Genomic DNA, 15,146 nt, shown 5'->3' on the forward strand with positions numbered 1-15,146 from the left:
GACCGAGGAATGAAGCTTTTCAGTTTTCCTAGCTATCCTCCTATAACTTGGACAAACAATCGTGTTTGTATAAGTTACGACCGAGGAAGGAAGCTGGTCAATTTTTTAGAGCAACACCCTATAGCTTGGACAAACAATCATGTTTGTGTAAGTTATGACAGAGGAAGGTATCCTGCCAATTTTTCAGAGCTACCCCCTATAACTTGGACAAACAATCGGGTTTTTGTAAGTTATGATCGAGGAAGGTATCCTGCCAATTTTTCAGAGCTACCCCCCTATAGCTTGGACAAACAATCGGTTTGTGTAAGTTATGACCGAGGAAGGTAACCTGCCAATTTTTCAGAGCTACCCCTTATAACTTGGACAAACAATCGAGTTTGTTTAAGTTATGACCAAGAAAGGTATCCTGCCAATTATTCAAAGCTACCCCCGTATAACTTGGACAAACAATCGGGTTTGTGTAAGTTATGACTGAGGAAGGTAACCTGCCATTTTTCTGAGCTACCCCCCTATAAGTTAGACAAATATTCGGATTTGTCTAAGTTATGACCGAGGGAGGTAACCAGTCCGTTTTTCTTGAAGCCACAATCACATTCCGAGCTATCACCTTGTTTCAAGGGGATGTGAGCCATAACAATCAATTAAAGAAAATATGCTTTTATTTATCATAATCAGAGAAATTCGGAGTACATATGAATCACATGTAATATTTCTTCAGATGCTCGGCATTGCATGATCTCGGTAGTGGCTTACCATTGACTGAGATCAGATGATAAGCTCATTTCTAGTGACATTTGACCACCCGGTAAGGACCTTACCATTTGGGAGTGAGTTTCCCTTCTGCCAGGTCTTTGGTCATCAGACTAACTTTCCAAGAACCCAATCTCCGATTTGGAATTTTTTGGGGTTCACTTTTTTATTGAAGTAGTGAGCTTTTCAGTTTTGATAGGTAGTCATGTGATCTGTGCTTCGTCTCTTCTTTTCTGCAATAGGTCTAGATGCAAGCTTATTCCTTCATCATTGAGTTTCGGATTGTAATGGGATACTCCAACGGTCGGAGAGCGTGTATGTTATGTTGGACATTGTAATTTGAGTTTCGGATTCTAATCAATTCTAATCAAAGTATTCCTTCCAACTTTTCGCAAATGGTTTTGTAGTAGATTTCTATAAGTGGAAAAATAGAATCAATTCTAATCAAAAGAGAATATTTTAATGAAAGAACAACAAAAAATCAAATTAAACTAGAGGGCCTTCGTTACACATTTTTTTATTGGGAGAACTTTCCTTCAAGGTATCGAAGTATTGAATTATTGTCCTTTTTTGACTTAATGTACTTGAATTTCAAAACGTTTCAAACTAGGGTATCTATGTTTCAAAATGTCTCAATAACAGGTCCTCCGTTAGAATTTACTGTTAAATCGGGCCAAAATTCTCAAAATGTAGTCGTGCCACTGTGATAACTCGTTTTATGTTTTATAAATGTTTTGTACAAAAGAAGAGAAAAAAAAAAAAAAAAAAAAATTGTCGTCACTGCGCCTTACTCTCTCATTGCCGGGATATTGAAAGCCAAATACTACCCTCATTCCCCTTTCATGGAGGCTTCTCTTGAGAGTAAACCCTCCTTTGCTTGAAAGAGTACTCTCTCAGCTAAAGAACTTCTGCAACAAAGGGTGGTTTGGAGGGTTGGTGATGGTTAGAGTATTAAAGTGTGGGGAGATAGGTGGGTTCCTAAGGCTACTTCTTTCTCTGTACAAACTCCACCACGGGTGCTTCCTGAAAGTTCTACAGTGGCAGCCCTCATAGACCGAGACACAAGGGGCTAGAATATTAATCTGATTAAAAAGGTTTTTTCTGAGGAAGATGCGGGGGTTATTTCCAACATTCGCCTATGCCCTTCTCTCCCTCCTGATAGGCTGATTTGTCAGGGTACAAAGAATTAGATGTTCTCGGTTCGCAGTGCTTATCACTTGGAGTAAGAATTACAACAGCTTTGTATAGGGGAGTGTTCTTCTACCATGGTGCACGAAGGGGTTTGGCAATCTATTTGGTCCCTTAATGTTCCAAATACTGTCAAATTCTTTGAGTGGAGAGCAAGCAAAAACATTCTCCCTACTAAGATTAACCTGTTTAATAGGATCATGCAGAAATCACCAAGCATCAAGTAACGGCTAGTAGCCGTTACCTACCCTTTGGTCAATTCCTTCAGAAATAGATAGACCAGCTCGTGATACACCATTTCTGTTCTCTCTTATATGCTTCAGCACATGGTCCAGCATCCAACATCCTCAACCTTCCATAAACAGGAATCATCAAATCCCACAGTCTGCACATGATCCAGCTGCACATCTACAGCTGACCCTAGAAGACTCTGCAGCCGCCTGTCTTCCTGGTTTCAAGTCTTCCCTGTTTCCTGCTCAAACAAATGTAATCAGCATAGAAGTTAGTTGTACATTAGTTTATTCATTGCACATAATTTTAGGTGCTTTTGTTTGTATCCAGCTCAATGAGCTCATTATAAATAAGATTAAATCCTCTGCCTTGAAGATTATCAAGCAGAGAACTTCTCAAAATTTACAGAGTGGTGGAGGACAACCAGTGCCCTTGTTGTGGACAGGAGGAAGAAGACGAGCTGCATGCTATTTGGAGTTGTCTTGCGGCTAAGGACGTTTGGGCTAGTGGATCCAGAATTTTCCAAAAGAGCAGCTTCCTGGCTTCAAGTTTCTTGCATCTCTTTCAACAAGCTTGCTACCGGTACAGTAAGAAAGATTTGAATATGATGGCAGTGTTGGCAAGAGGCATCTGGCTTAGGAGGAATAAATGGGTCTTTGAAGGTAAGTTTATTTCCCCAGGTGATGTGGCTCTAGAGGCAAGAGAGGGTTTGGAGATTTTTCGTCCATGCAACTTGAAGCTGGAGGTCCATGAGGAAGAACCAAACATTGCTACTGGTGGACGTTGGGACCCCCCCACGGATTCGTCAAAATCAATTGGGATGCATCGATCAACAAGCAATCGGAATGTTATGGAATGGGTATCATAACAACGCCGTACACCGTACACCTTGAGGAGCCCTCAAGAGATTCTGCAAATTTTGCCACACCCGGCTTGGGATTAAAAAAATTGATAAGGCCTTTATTGGGTTTGGCTAAAACTTTTCATGTCAATTCAGTGCAACCCGACCTAATTTTCTTTTCGAAAATAAGAAAAAAGAAAAGAGCCCAAGGTGATGGAAAATTTCGTTAGATCCATACAACTAATTGTAACGTAATTAATTATTAAGCACAAGGTAAACAAGGATGAAAAGTATTTTATTCAAAAATCAAAACAGAACCACACACGAAATTTAGTGATGAGTTCCACAAGCGATAGATAGACAAAGATGAATTCAAAAAAAAAAAAAAAAAAAAGGTCTGATTAAGCTCCTCAACCACCACCACAACCGCCGCCGCAGCCTGCCCCTGCAAAGACGACAACCATGCCAGCATCTTTGGTTCTCTTGGTCTTGGTCTTGGTCTTGGTCTTGGTCTTGGCACTTGGACCCTTTTCCTTTTTCTTTTTCTCTCGTTGAACTGACCAGCAAGTGGTTGCACTTGGCTTGGCGTTGGGCTCTGAAGCATGTTTCTTTTTCCAGAGACAACCTAGGAGCGCTTTCATCTTCTTCTCCAAAGACTCACAAACGTACGTAGAAGCAGAGAGGAGAAGGAATTCGAAATTAGAAGATAAACCAAAAGAAATCTTTGTTTCTTCTTTTCACTCTACTGGCCGGTGTGGTGCCTTTTTTATACACGATGAATGTCGGTGGAAGCCATACTACTACTACTACTACTACTACTACTACTACAAGGAGAAGTAAATTGTTAATGAAGTTTTCTTGTTTCCTGGAGAAAAATACTAATCCATCCGGGCAGAGCTTTTCTTGTTTCCTGGAAACTTCATAATTAGTAACCGACAATGGACGCCACAACTACTTTATGTCTGACGTGTTAAGAAATACCTTTTCTTTTCTTTTCTTTTTTTCTTTTTTTTTAATTGAGGGATGATATGTCTATAACTCTTGTATAACTCTAAGAATTTTTTTAAAAATTAACCATTGGATGGATACGTAGGACCCACATGTAAAAAAATTAACCATTGGATGGATATGTAGGACCCACATGTAAAAAAACAGATACGAGTAATTCTAGAAGTTTTTTAGATGTTATTTTTGTGTTCCTCAAAAAATAAGATGGCTTTTAAAATTACCGTTTAATTAAGATTCAATAGTGATCAATCAAAAGCCCAATAGTGATTTTGAAAGCCATCTCATTTTTTTAGGAACGCAAAAGAGACTTCTAGCATTACTCGATCAGCATAATACTATTTGATTAGAAGAAATAAATGAGACGTGTTTGATGTTATTTTCTTCAATCTTCAATAAAGTAGTCAAATCCTTTATAATAATTAAATTCAACTATTATTAACATTTTTACCTCTACAGCAAAATAGGCAAATTATAATATTTTCTTCTACTACGAATAATGTTATTCATTCTTGTTCTTCTTTTACTTTCCTTTCTTTCTTTCTTTCTTTCTATCTTCTTTTTTTTTTTTTTTTTTTTTTTGAGATATTCCTATTTTCGATCATACAGTGCTTTCTGCAACTTGAAACATATATAACCAAGCCATGAGGAATCTTAAGGGGAGGTTGGTAGTGAAGGAAAGTTCAGGGGCGGGCGGGCGGGCGGGGGTTCATGACAAGTGGGCATGAACTGTAACCAAACAAACAAAAGTAAGCCAACCATGCACAAACTCCTGAACCATCGCAGAACAAAATGTGATACGATGAGATAGAATGCAATAGAAATAAAGACAGAGAGAATGGGTTACCTACTCTTAACGATAGATACTACTAATTAGTTTTTTAAGAACTTTTTAGACAGTTATACATTTCTGAAGTTGTAAACGTCCTATTATCTCATATGCACTACATAAAAACAAAATTGTACCAATTAAACCTAATAATTTTTAATAATCTATCTCTTTAGTTATCTAATATACTAAATACATTTTTAAATTTATATAAAGCATGTTTTTGTGCAAGTATAAACATTTAGGCATAAATAAATTATCTGAAAATATTATTTGTATTTTATTTTAGAATTGTATCTAATCCCCGAGATAAACATCTTGATTCATTCCTAGACAAAGAATATTTCCTAAATAAACAAGATAGGACTAGGATTAAAAAAATTGAGAAGGGTCTTTATTGGGTTTGGCTAAAAGTTCTTCTTATTCTCAGGGTTCTTGGGAATCGAGACTCAAGCCTTTTGGGAGCCCATCATGGCTCGGAGTGTTTCTTCCTGGTTTATGTATTCTTCCACTTTATCCATAAACTCTAGGAAGTTCTCAGGCTCTCGGCGAGCAAGGTCGGCCATCAGGGGCCCCTTGGGTCGTAACCCTTAATACAGAGAAGCGTATACCATTTCGTCCGTAGGACTCTCTACAGACTATTTGGCTTGGCATTTACATGACCCAAAGGCTTCTTTCGTACGTGTCCGATCAAAAATTGGATCAGGAACTTTCTTCCCAAGTCATCAAAACTAACGATGGACTTCGGAGGGAGCTTTTTGAACCAATCTCGGGACTCCTGTACAAAATGAGTGGGAAGGCTCGGCAGGCTACCTCTGATGGAGTTTCTTGAAGGTCCATATGAGCCTAGTAATTATCCAAATGTTCGATTGGATCTTTGATCCTGGTGAAGGTTGCGATGTTTGGGATCTTGAACTTTTCAGGGAGGAGAATAACATTTATCAGATCGGTGAACAACGAGGCCGTCCCGTGCAGCAGGTTGTCTACCAAAGAAATTTTGCCTTTCTCCATTTGGGGGATTTCTTGCTGAAGGCGGTTGTACTTCTCGTCAAGGGAGGCAACCACCTCACTTAACCTCTTCTTCTTATTCTGGTGAAGAGTCCTTTCACCTCCATCGTTCCAAGAGTGATCCCCGAGTTGGTTGTCCCAAGGACCCCCTCGACTCCCTAGATTTACATCTCCATCAATATGCGCATCGCTCTCGTCTCCTTCATTCTTGTCCGATTCTTCCGAGATTAGTCCCCCCAAGAATTGCCCCAATAGTCGCAAGTTTTGCTCGGTGAGAGCTTCCATATCATTGGACATTTGAGCAATCCGGGCTTCTACGGCAACGAAGTGTTCGTTATTCGATAGTCCCCCCATCTCGGGTGGAGGGTTGTTCCTTCTAGGATCTGTGAATCTTGTGCACACCATCACAAATTTTTATTTTTATTTTTTTGTGAGAAACGATTGAAAGTCGTTCCCACAGACGGCTCCAAACTATTAAAACAGTTTCCGATTGGCAACACAAGCTTCTAGAAAGTTCTTTGTAAATTTCCTACAAAATAGTGAAGGTCGGTAAGAGTGCTTGCCGAGGGTGCCAGTTGGTCCCACTCCGATGCTTAAGTCAATTTTCAAGAAGAGAGTGTGTCAATGCCTTAATCAAAATAATTTCAACTAGAGTATACTTGAATGTCTGTAGGAATTTATAGTAAGGATGATGATCAGTTTCTCCTGGAAATGGAGAAAGCTGATCCTCTAAACTTGGGTCTTCCATTACCCGGATCAGCACGTCAGAATCATGGGTACTTTCTGCATCTAAGACGTGGGCTTCCACATGTCCAGATTGCATGTCTTCACGCATTCGGATCGTGTGTACCCACGTTCCGGAACATGGGATTGCAATGTATCCGGAACGTGGGCCTCAAGGTTCCTGAGACATGCTCCGGGTATCTCGGGATTTCAATCTCTTTATGTGCTCTTTGCGGGTTACTTCCGGGTGGGTTTGGCTCTACCATGCAATGGATCATACGGCCCGACCCTTTCGGTGAGTCAATGGACCCGGTTGATGGACTGTGTAGTTGGCATTCTTTGGGATCGTAAATAGTAACTGGTCCGACTTGGATTGTCGGACCCATTTACTAACTATTGGAAATATTTTCCAATACTATTAAATTTTTTAAGAACTTTTTAGATAGTTATACATTTCTGAAGTCGTAATCGTCCTATTATCTCATATGACTACATAAAATCAAAATTGTACCAAACATAATAATCATTAATAATCTATCCCTTGAATTATCTCATATACTAAATACATTTTATAATTTATGTAAAGCATGTTTTTGTTCAAGTATATAAAAATTTAGTCAAAAATAAATTATTAGAAAATATTTTTTGTATTTTATTTTAGAATTGTATCGAATCCCCTATATAAACATCTTGATTCATTCCTAGACAAAGAATATTTCCTAAATAAACAAGATAGGACTAGGTTTAAAAAAAAATGACAAGGGTCTGTATTGGGTTTGGCTAAAAGTTTTCATGTCAAGTCAATGCAACTAGACCTGTTCTTTTTTTCTTTTCTTTTTTGTTAGATCCGGTGCATAATTATTTGCATTTGAGATTATGATTTTGTAAACAAAACGTGTGATTTTAAACTAAATTACAAAAACTAAATCTTTTGAGAATTGCGTTTTTTTAAAATTGTGATTTGGAAAAGTAGAAATCTTCTTTTTGAAATCGCAAGCAATGTGATGTTTTTTTAAAAACGCATAATTTTAAAGGCTAATCTGCGATTTTAAAGATTAAACTACGATTTTACCAAATTCTTAACTGGAATTTTGCCAAACTCTTAACTACATTTTTATAAATCACATTTTAAAATCGCACTTTTTTAAATTGAAAACTCAAATAGACCCTTAAGAATAAAGCTTTTATTTATTTATTTATTTCTGAAAATAGGGAAAAAGAAAAGAAAAAAAAAAAAAGAGCCCAAGGGATGGAAAATTTCGTTCGGATCCATACAACTAATTGTAACGTAATTATTAAGCCCAAGGAAACGAGGATCGATGAAAAGTATTTTATTCAAAAATCAAAATAGAACCACACGAAATTTAGTGAGTTCCACAAAGCGATACACTGACAAAGATGCATTTTAAAAAATAAAAATAAAAAATAAAGGAAGGTTTGATTAAGCTCCACAACCACCACCACAACCGCCGCCGCAGCCTGCCCCTGCAAAGACGACAACCGTGCCAGAATCTTGGGTTCTCTTGGTCTTGGCCTTGGTCTTGGTCTTGGTCTTGGTCTTGGCACTTGGACCCTTTTCCTTTTTCTTTTTCTCTCGTTGAACTGACCAGCAAGTGGTTGCACTTGGCTTGGCGTTGGGCTCTGAAGCATGTTTCTTTTTCCAGAGACAGCCTAGGAGCGCCTTCATCTTCTTCTCCAAAGACTCGGACAAACAGGCCGGGAACACAACGTAGAAGCAGAGGGTAGAAGGAATTCGAAACAAAAGAAATCTCTCTTTCTCCTTTTCACTCTACTGGGTCTGGGTGTGGAGCCTTTTTATACAAGTCGAATGTCGTATAAGCGAAAGTCGGTGTAAGCCATACGTACTACTACTACTACAAGAAGGAGAAGTAATGACGTTGCCGAATGAACCCAATTGGCGGTTTACGAGTTCAACTTCACATTAATTAATGTTATATATAGTTCAGTAAATAAAAAGCGATCCCAGAGAGAAAATAATGATCCATCCCGCCAGAGCTTTTCTCGTTTCCTGGAAATTTCATAAAATTAGTAACCAACAATGGACACCACAAGTACTTGATCTCTGACGTGTCAAGAAATACCTTTTTTTTTTTTTTTTTTTATTACCAACTTCAAGAATGAGAGATATGTATAATGACATTTACATGATCAAAAACAAGTACCAAGTGGATAAAACCTAGAAAAAAACCCTCCTCTTTCCGGGAAGAGATCCTAACTATCCCCACCTTCCATCTCCAAATCCCAGGATGGATTTGTTGCCCACCCACACTCCAGGAGGATTCCCAAGACCCCACTTAAGATAGTCCATACTTAACCGCTCCTGCATTCCTGTGAGCAGCTACAGCTACAGCTGCAGCACCAGCTGCACCAAATTGTGACTGTGCATGCAGCAGTTTTGCATCGATGGTAATTCGTTCGTTCAACTGGTCTCCCTTGGCTTGCGATTGGATATATGGATTAGCGTTGGCATCCATTGCCATGCCCGAGGCCGGTTTGGCTGTAGCGTTGCATTGTTGGGGTTTGGCCTGTGACAAATCCCTCTCTTCCTCTAACCCAGATTTCTCTCGATTCACCGTCTGAGTCTTGAGAAACCACTGTGCAGTTACTGCCTGAGGAGTAGGAACTGCAATTCTATCATACATCCTTGAACCATATTCATCTTTTATACTTCTCAAATCCTCATAAGGTAGTACTGGTCCCACAACTCTACCAGGTTTTGCTGTGCAGAGAAAAAAAACAAACATCACAATCACAGTATAGAATCTGGGAAGATTTCAAAACTCCCTCAAACATAGTATTAATATTGCTTGACAAAGAAAGGAAACAGAGAAACATAGAGAATGCCACACCTACCTGTTGGAACCCTTGGTGGAGGCCGTGAAACTTTAGATGGATTTCCAGAAGTCGCATCCATTGACCTAAAATTCGTTGAAGCCTGCTCTGCAATTTTCCGGTTCTGATACGGAGTCAAATTTTTCTGTGTACTAGGAGGAATTGTATTTGAGTGAACAGTGGACCTGCAAACAAAGTTTGGTAAACCACACTTATCAGGATATGCTATAGCAAAAGTTAAGCTTCCAAAATCACAGTATCCTCTGTAGCAGTAAAATCATTCCACATTTAACCCTTCCATTACTAAGTTAACAATTAGACTTGTTTGTAGTTCCACTCTTCCAATAGGCAAAGAAGCCCAGGAAGCATTGGTGTGCACACGAGCACACACTCAGAAAGGACATAGATGGACTGTTAAGGGCTCCACTCCCATACTTTCCATGTATGGGGAGCCTAGGCAACACAAACACACACTGAAATTGAATAGATTTGAACTTGCGCCTTTACCGTGGGAGAGAGACATGCTTCCTCTCTAATGGATAAACTGGTGAACTTTTACCACCATTTTCCTCGAGATGTGCAAACTGCTTTCTGAACTGACATATACCACTGCATTGAGGTAATATGCAAAAAATCATCATAAAGTACAAAACATAATACATTTAGAAGGAAAAAAATACACATGCAACTGTTCTCAGTGAAAAGCATTTTAAAACCTAGGATATAGGAAATTTGTGCCTTCAGTTCCATTCACGTAGTCTTTGAGCAGCTGAGGATGGTATTCTAGTATCTCTCGGTATATTAGTTCTCTGATGTCGTCCTTTATCACCCTTCTTCTCTCAAACTCAAACTCCAACTTTGAGATTGGCTGAGCAGAAGGTTCTCTCTCAACTTTGGCAAGCCCGTTAAAGTAAGGATCAGCCAACGCCTAAGAAGAAAAAAAGAAAGAATTAGGCAAGAAAAGGAAAAACTTAGAAAAAAAAAATCATTAAAGAGGCTCCATAGATATGCTGGCTAGATGAATCTCAGACTGTATTCAAACAAGAAAAATATTAAAGAACACAGACCTCCTCAGCAGTTGGCCGATCCTTTGGATCAAATGCTAACAGCCTCTGCAATAAGCGAAGTGCAAGAGGATCTGCATTTGGAAATTTCTGTTGAAAGGGCACAGGAGGCTTTTTTCTCATTTCTGTCAAATATTTTCGCGACTTCTCATTTCGAACCTGGATATTTTCAACACACATCTAATATCAAGAGCATGGAAAAGCAATACTATAACTTGCACAACAACAGAGAGAAAGTGACAGAGAGATGTATCTTACCACTGAAATGGTTTCTGGTGAAGGTGTCCCAAGAAGATCAGTGATCAAATCTAATTGATGAATAATACTTTTACCAGGAAATAAGGGCTTCCCCGTCAGTATCTCAGCAAAGATGCAGCCAATACTCCATATATCAATTGCAGGTGTATACTGTGAAAGATACTAAAACAAGTCAGACAAAGAATATATTTTGACCAACTACGAAAGTTAACACTGCAATTTAACTGTTTCAGAGAAACTGACATAACCTGACACAATTACCTGAATGACAGATATGTAAACTTCCAAGACAGTTCAACAGTCCTCCCTGAACAAGAATTATTATAATCTAGGCATTACTGCTTCCTATAAGCACTTGGGAGACATTCTAAAAATGTGATTTTCAATGTTTATACCCATCTTTTCTGGCTAGAGGATAAACTACGTAAAGATGCTAAAAGGGATGGGATAAATAAAGAACAAATATACTATCCTGCCTATATCATACCCATTCAAACCCTTGTCTAAAATCTTCCTGCACATAGGTGCTCGATAAGCATGCATAAAGTCCTAAAGAACTTTCAAATACAAGATTGGAGTCAAGTTGCAATTCAACCAGCAATCAATCGGACTTCAATGAGTCCAGGACATTATAATATCCAACATGAGTTTTCACTTCAAACTTCATGCCACAACACCAAAATTAGGTTTAAGTGTTCCACTGTTTTCAATGAAACTAAACAAATAACTGAAACATTTAAATTTCTAATATGACTAGTTCGAGATAATATGGTGAACGATGTAAGAAAAGTACTCCTGGATACATACCCATCAAACTAAGTAAAAACTATTCTAACATGCCTGTGAAAAACGCTTTACTAAAAAATGCAAAGCAGTAAAGAAGATCTCTGTAAAATGAATTTAGCAGAAACAATCATGGAGAGAGAGAGAGAGAGAGAGAAATGAAATATGTTAAGATTATACAAAACAGCATGCATAACAAATTACTTCCATCGACATAAATGACATGAATTTGGGAGATGCTATTCATGTGCTAACATAGGGGTAGCTAGCAAATGAGAAAACTGCACATAAGGATTAGCCGTGCATGGAGGACAATATACCTTTGAGAAGAATGATCCACACAATTCCGGAGCCCTATACCACCTTGTAGCAACATAGTCCTGCAAAGTCAATTGAAAGAAACAGCATAAAAGATGACACTTCACTCACTACTTAAAAAATAAAAAAATAAATAATAATAATAATAATTAATTGAGCCAATGCCCTAAAATCTAGTTGTAGGGAGTAAAGGAAAACAATGTACCGTCCAAAATATTGTTGTTGGCATATCACTAAATGCAACTCTTGCTAGTCCAAAGTCACAAACTTTGAGTTTGCAATTTGCATTCGCCAATATATTCTTCGGCTTAAGATCTCGGTGATAAACATTTGCTGCAACCAATCAACTTAAATCATGACAATGCCCACAACAGATTCCAGACTCCCCCTAGCCTCTCATATATATATATTAAAAAAATAAATAATAAAAAAAAGGGTTCATTTATGATGGAATAAAATGAAGTCGAGATTCTGCCGCTAACAAAAGATAAAATTATTGCCACAAACAATAAAAAGAAATCTAGTGGCATAAGTAACCACCACAAAAGTAAGTATAGAAAAAGAGCGCGCACACATGCCCAGGAATATTACCGGTATGCATAAATTTCAAAGCTCGTAGCATCTGATAAAGGAAAAACTGATGGTGTTCATGGGTCAAGTCATCATTAGCTTTAATCACTTGGTGAAGATCAGACTCCATTAGCTCAAAAATAACATAAATGTCTTTAAACTCCTTCTTTGACGGTGGCAACATGATGCGCTTAATATCAACAATATCAGGATGCCGTAAAAGCCTGAGCAACTTGATTTCACGCAGGATCCGTATAGAATCAGAGATGTGCTCAAAAACATCATGTATTTTTTTTATTGCTACTTTCTCCCCAGTATGTGTGTCAATTGCTGCACAAACAACTCCATAGCTTCCCTTCCCAATAACTTCAAGAATTCTATATCGATTTGCGTCACCATACTCAGTAAAAAAATCAATCTCCTTCAGGTCCTGACAAATGAAAAAAAAAAAGTCAAATTTGTGTATATTTGGATCTTAAGTAGGATGATTTAGTCCAGACAACAAATAACTATCAAGAATTAACGTTATATACAGTGTAAACAGGGAATTAACCCGTTCTCACTAACCATACCAAACTAAGAGTATAAGGCTAGCAGTGCACAAAATTCATAGATGCACTACAGGTCCCCTAACCTAAACTAACCATACCCACAAGAACATAGCCTGGGATCAACAAAAAGCCAAGCCAAACATTGTTCTAAACAATAACTTTTAAGTATTTCAGTGTTTCTTGATCCTTGTCACAAATCCAAGTTTCCGAGCTCATCAGTCAATCACAAAGCCAAAATGGGCAACTTTCAATGAGTTATAAAATTTTAAATTACAAAAATCAAAGAATTTAAAAGTTTCAAAAAGTTCAAAATATATGAGCTCCCAACAAAAAAAATATTATGGGAATAGAATCTGGCACTAGAGAGAAAGAAAGCATAACAATTTGCTGAAATGAAGTATCAACCAGTAATATAAGAAACCGGATTCCTTTCTTGGAATTGAATTACAGCACTGTGATACATAAAAAAAATAAGAAACCCCATAAAGAAGCCCACATAAGACGGAATCAATAGTTCGCTTTTAGGTTTTATAGCAAAAGCACAATTGTTTATCCGAATCAACTGAATAATTGTTTATCCAAACACATCAAATTAAGAACTTACGGCCGACCCACATCAATCCAAAACCCACATGTTCATTTAAAGATCATACTGTTCTTTTAAGTTTTACCAGAATTTTAAAAAACAAAAAAACAAAAACAAAAGAAAAGAAAAAGAATCAACAACCTTGAAAAGCTATATTTGCTGCAGTTTATGTTTCACAGTATCGAGTAATTTCATCTTCTATTTTATTTCTTTCTTTTACTTAGGTCTGCTCAATTTAGATCCTACGTTGTCTACGTTTTATTCATCGACGTCGATCACAAGTTAGGACCACCAACTAAAAGCTTACCTACCCCCAACCCCCGCGCCCAGATTTTCAGTCTTCACATTCCCGCATTTTCTCAGCAACCAAACAGATCACAACCCCAAATCAACCAAATAGCGAGAGACAGAGAAAGAAAGAAAGAAAGAGCGAGAGGGAGATAGAGAGACCTTCCTTGGCTGATTTTGCAGCATATTCTTTGTTCTTGCTTTTTCTTTCAGATCAAATTGAAAATTTCAAGAATTCAGAGCAAAACTTAACCGCATTTGCCCCAGCGAGACCAACTCCAGATCACCAGCCCACAGTACAGTCCCTTCTCAGATTTCGCCCGAAACGTTTCTTCACACACACTCACCACATCCAAATCTCAATCCCCCACCACTGAAATCCCAGATCCACCAAAAACCTCCGCAATTACCAATAAACTACTTCGAACTCCACCGAGAGTCGTCGAATTTGAGACCCACGACTTTGGGACAATTTGGGGATTTCGAGTGCCGCACAACCCTAGTTTAAATATACAAACTCAAGTGACAGAGAGAAAATTACAGGAAGGTGTGGTTTATATATAGTATATACGCGGTGTTCTTCCTTATCCACTCATTCCAAGTCCATTTTATAAAGGGGATCTGGCTTAGATACTATCAAGGGTTCTTTGGTCTTTTAACGGTTTAAATTTAGTTTTAAAACTACCCATAGTTGCACCATTTGTTTTAGAGTTGGCTTAAATTATAAAGAGTAATGATTCACTACCACTTAAATGTACAATATTTTACTACCTTGTCTATGTGGTACTCACCTTAATTTATTTTTAAAAAATAAAAAAACTCAAAAAGTAGTGGGGGACCACCTTACCTATGTGACAAGGTGGTGAAAAGTTATATATTTTGGTGGCATTAAATCATTACTCAATTATAAATCATATTTTATGGTATAAAAAGTTCATACAAAATTTTTGTAATAAATTATAGGGAAAAGTACACGTAACCCCCTCAAACTACCACTTAATTGTCAATGTACCCCTTAAACTACCAATTGTGTCAATCTCCCCCCTTAAACTACCAGAAAATGTCAATATCCCTCCTAAGACCAACAAAAAGACAAAAATGACCCTAATTTTTTTTGAATAAGACAAAAATGTTCTCATAAATTCAAAAAAAAATAAAACTAAAACTAAAAAACTTAAAAATAAAAATTAAATAAAATTAAATAAAAAAAGGAAAAAAAAATATTTAAAAAAAAGAACAAATTTTTTAATTTTTTTTTAAAAAAAGTAAACAAAAAATAACTGATTTTTTTTTTTAAAAA

General features: G+C 37.5%; 1 protein-coding gene across 4 annotated transcripts; it reads right to left on the bottom strand.

Moving 5' to 3' along the window:
- Window positions 1-7,891: 7,891 nt before the first annotated feature.
- Window positions 7,892-14,415, bottom strand: LOC133874909 (mitogen-activated protein kinase 19-like). 4 transcript variants are annotated; one of them, XM_062312821.1, is made up of 10 exons: window positions 14,009-14,415; window positions 12,443-12,851; window positions 12,057-12,184; window positions 11,854-11,913; window positions 10,751-10,900; window positions 10,528-10,651; window positions 10,145-10,349; window positions 9,936-10,037; window positions 9,450-9,613; window positions 7,892-9,315 (listed from the first exon to the last, which is right to left on the bottom strand). In XM_062312821.1, exons 1-10 carry the CDS (start codon window positions 14,030-14,032, stop codon window positions 8,891-8,893), a joined length of 1,791 nt encoding a protein of 596 aa, XP_062168805.1. In that variant the 5' UTR covers window positions 14,033-14,415; the 3' UTR covers window positions 7,892-8,890. The 4 variants fall into 4 exon arrangements, with proteins under 4 accessions (XP_062168805.1, XP_062168804.1, XP_062168803.1 ...); XM_062312820.1 differs by having other exon boundaries at window positions 10,528-10,672; XM_062312819.1 differs by having other exon boundaries at window positions 10,145-10,356; window positions 10,496-10,651; window positions 14,009-14,413.
- Window positions 14,416-15,146: the final 731 nt, after the last annotated feature.

The sequence above is a fragment of the Alnus glutinosa genome, chromosome 8 (genome assembly GCF_958979055.1).
Source record: "Alnus glutinosa chromosome 8, dhAlnGlut1.1, whole genome shotgun sequence".
NCBI classification, from domain to species: Eukaryota; Viridiplantae; Streptophyta; class Magnoliopsida; order Fagales; family Betulaceae; genus Alnus; species Alnus glutinosa.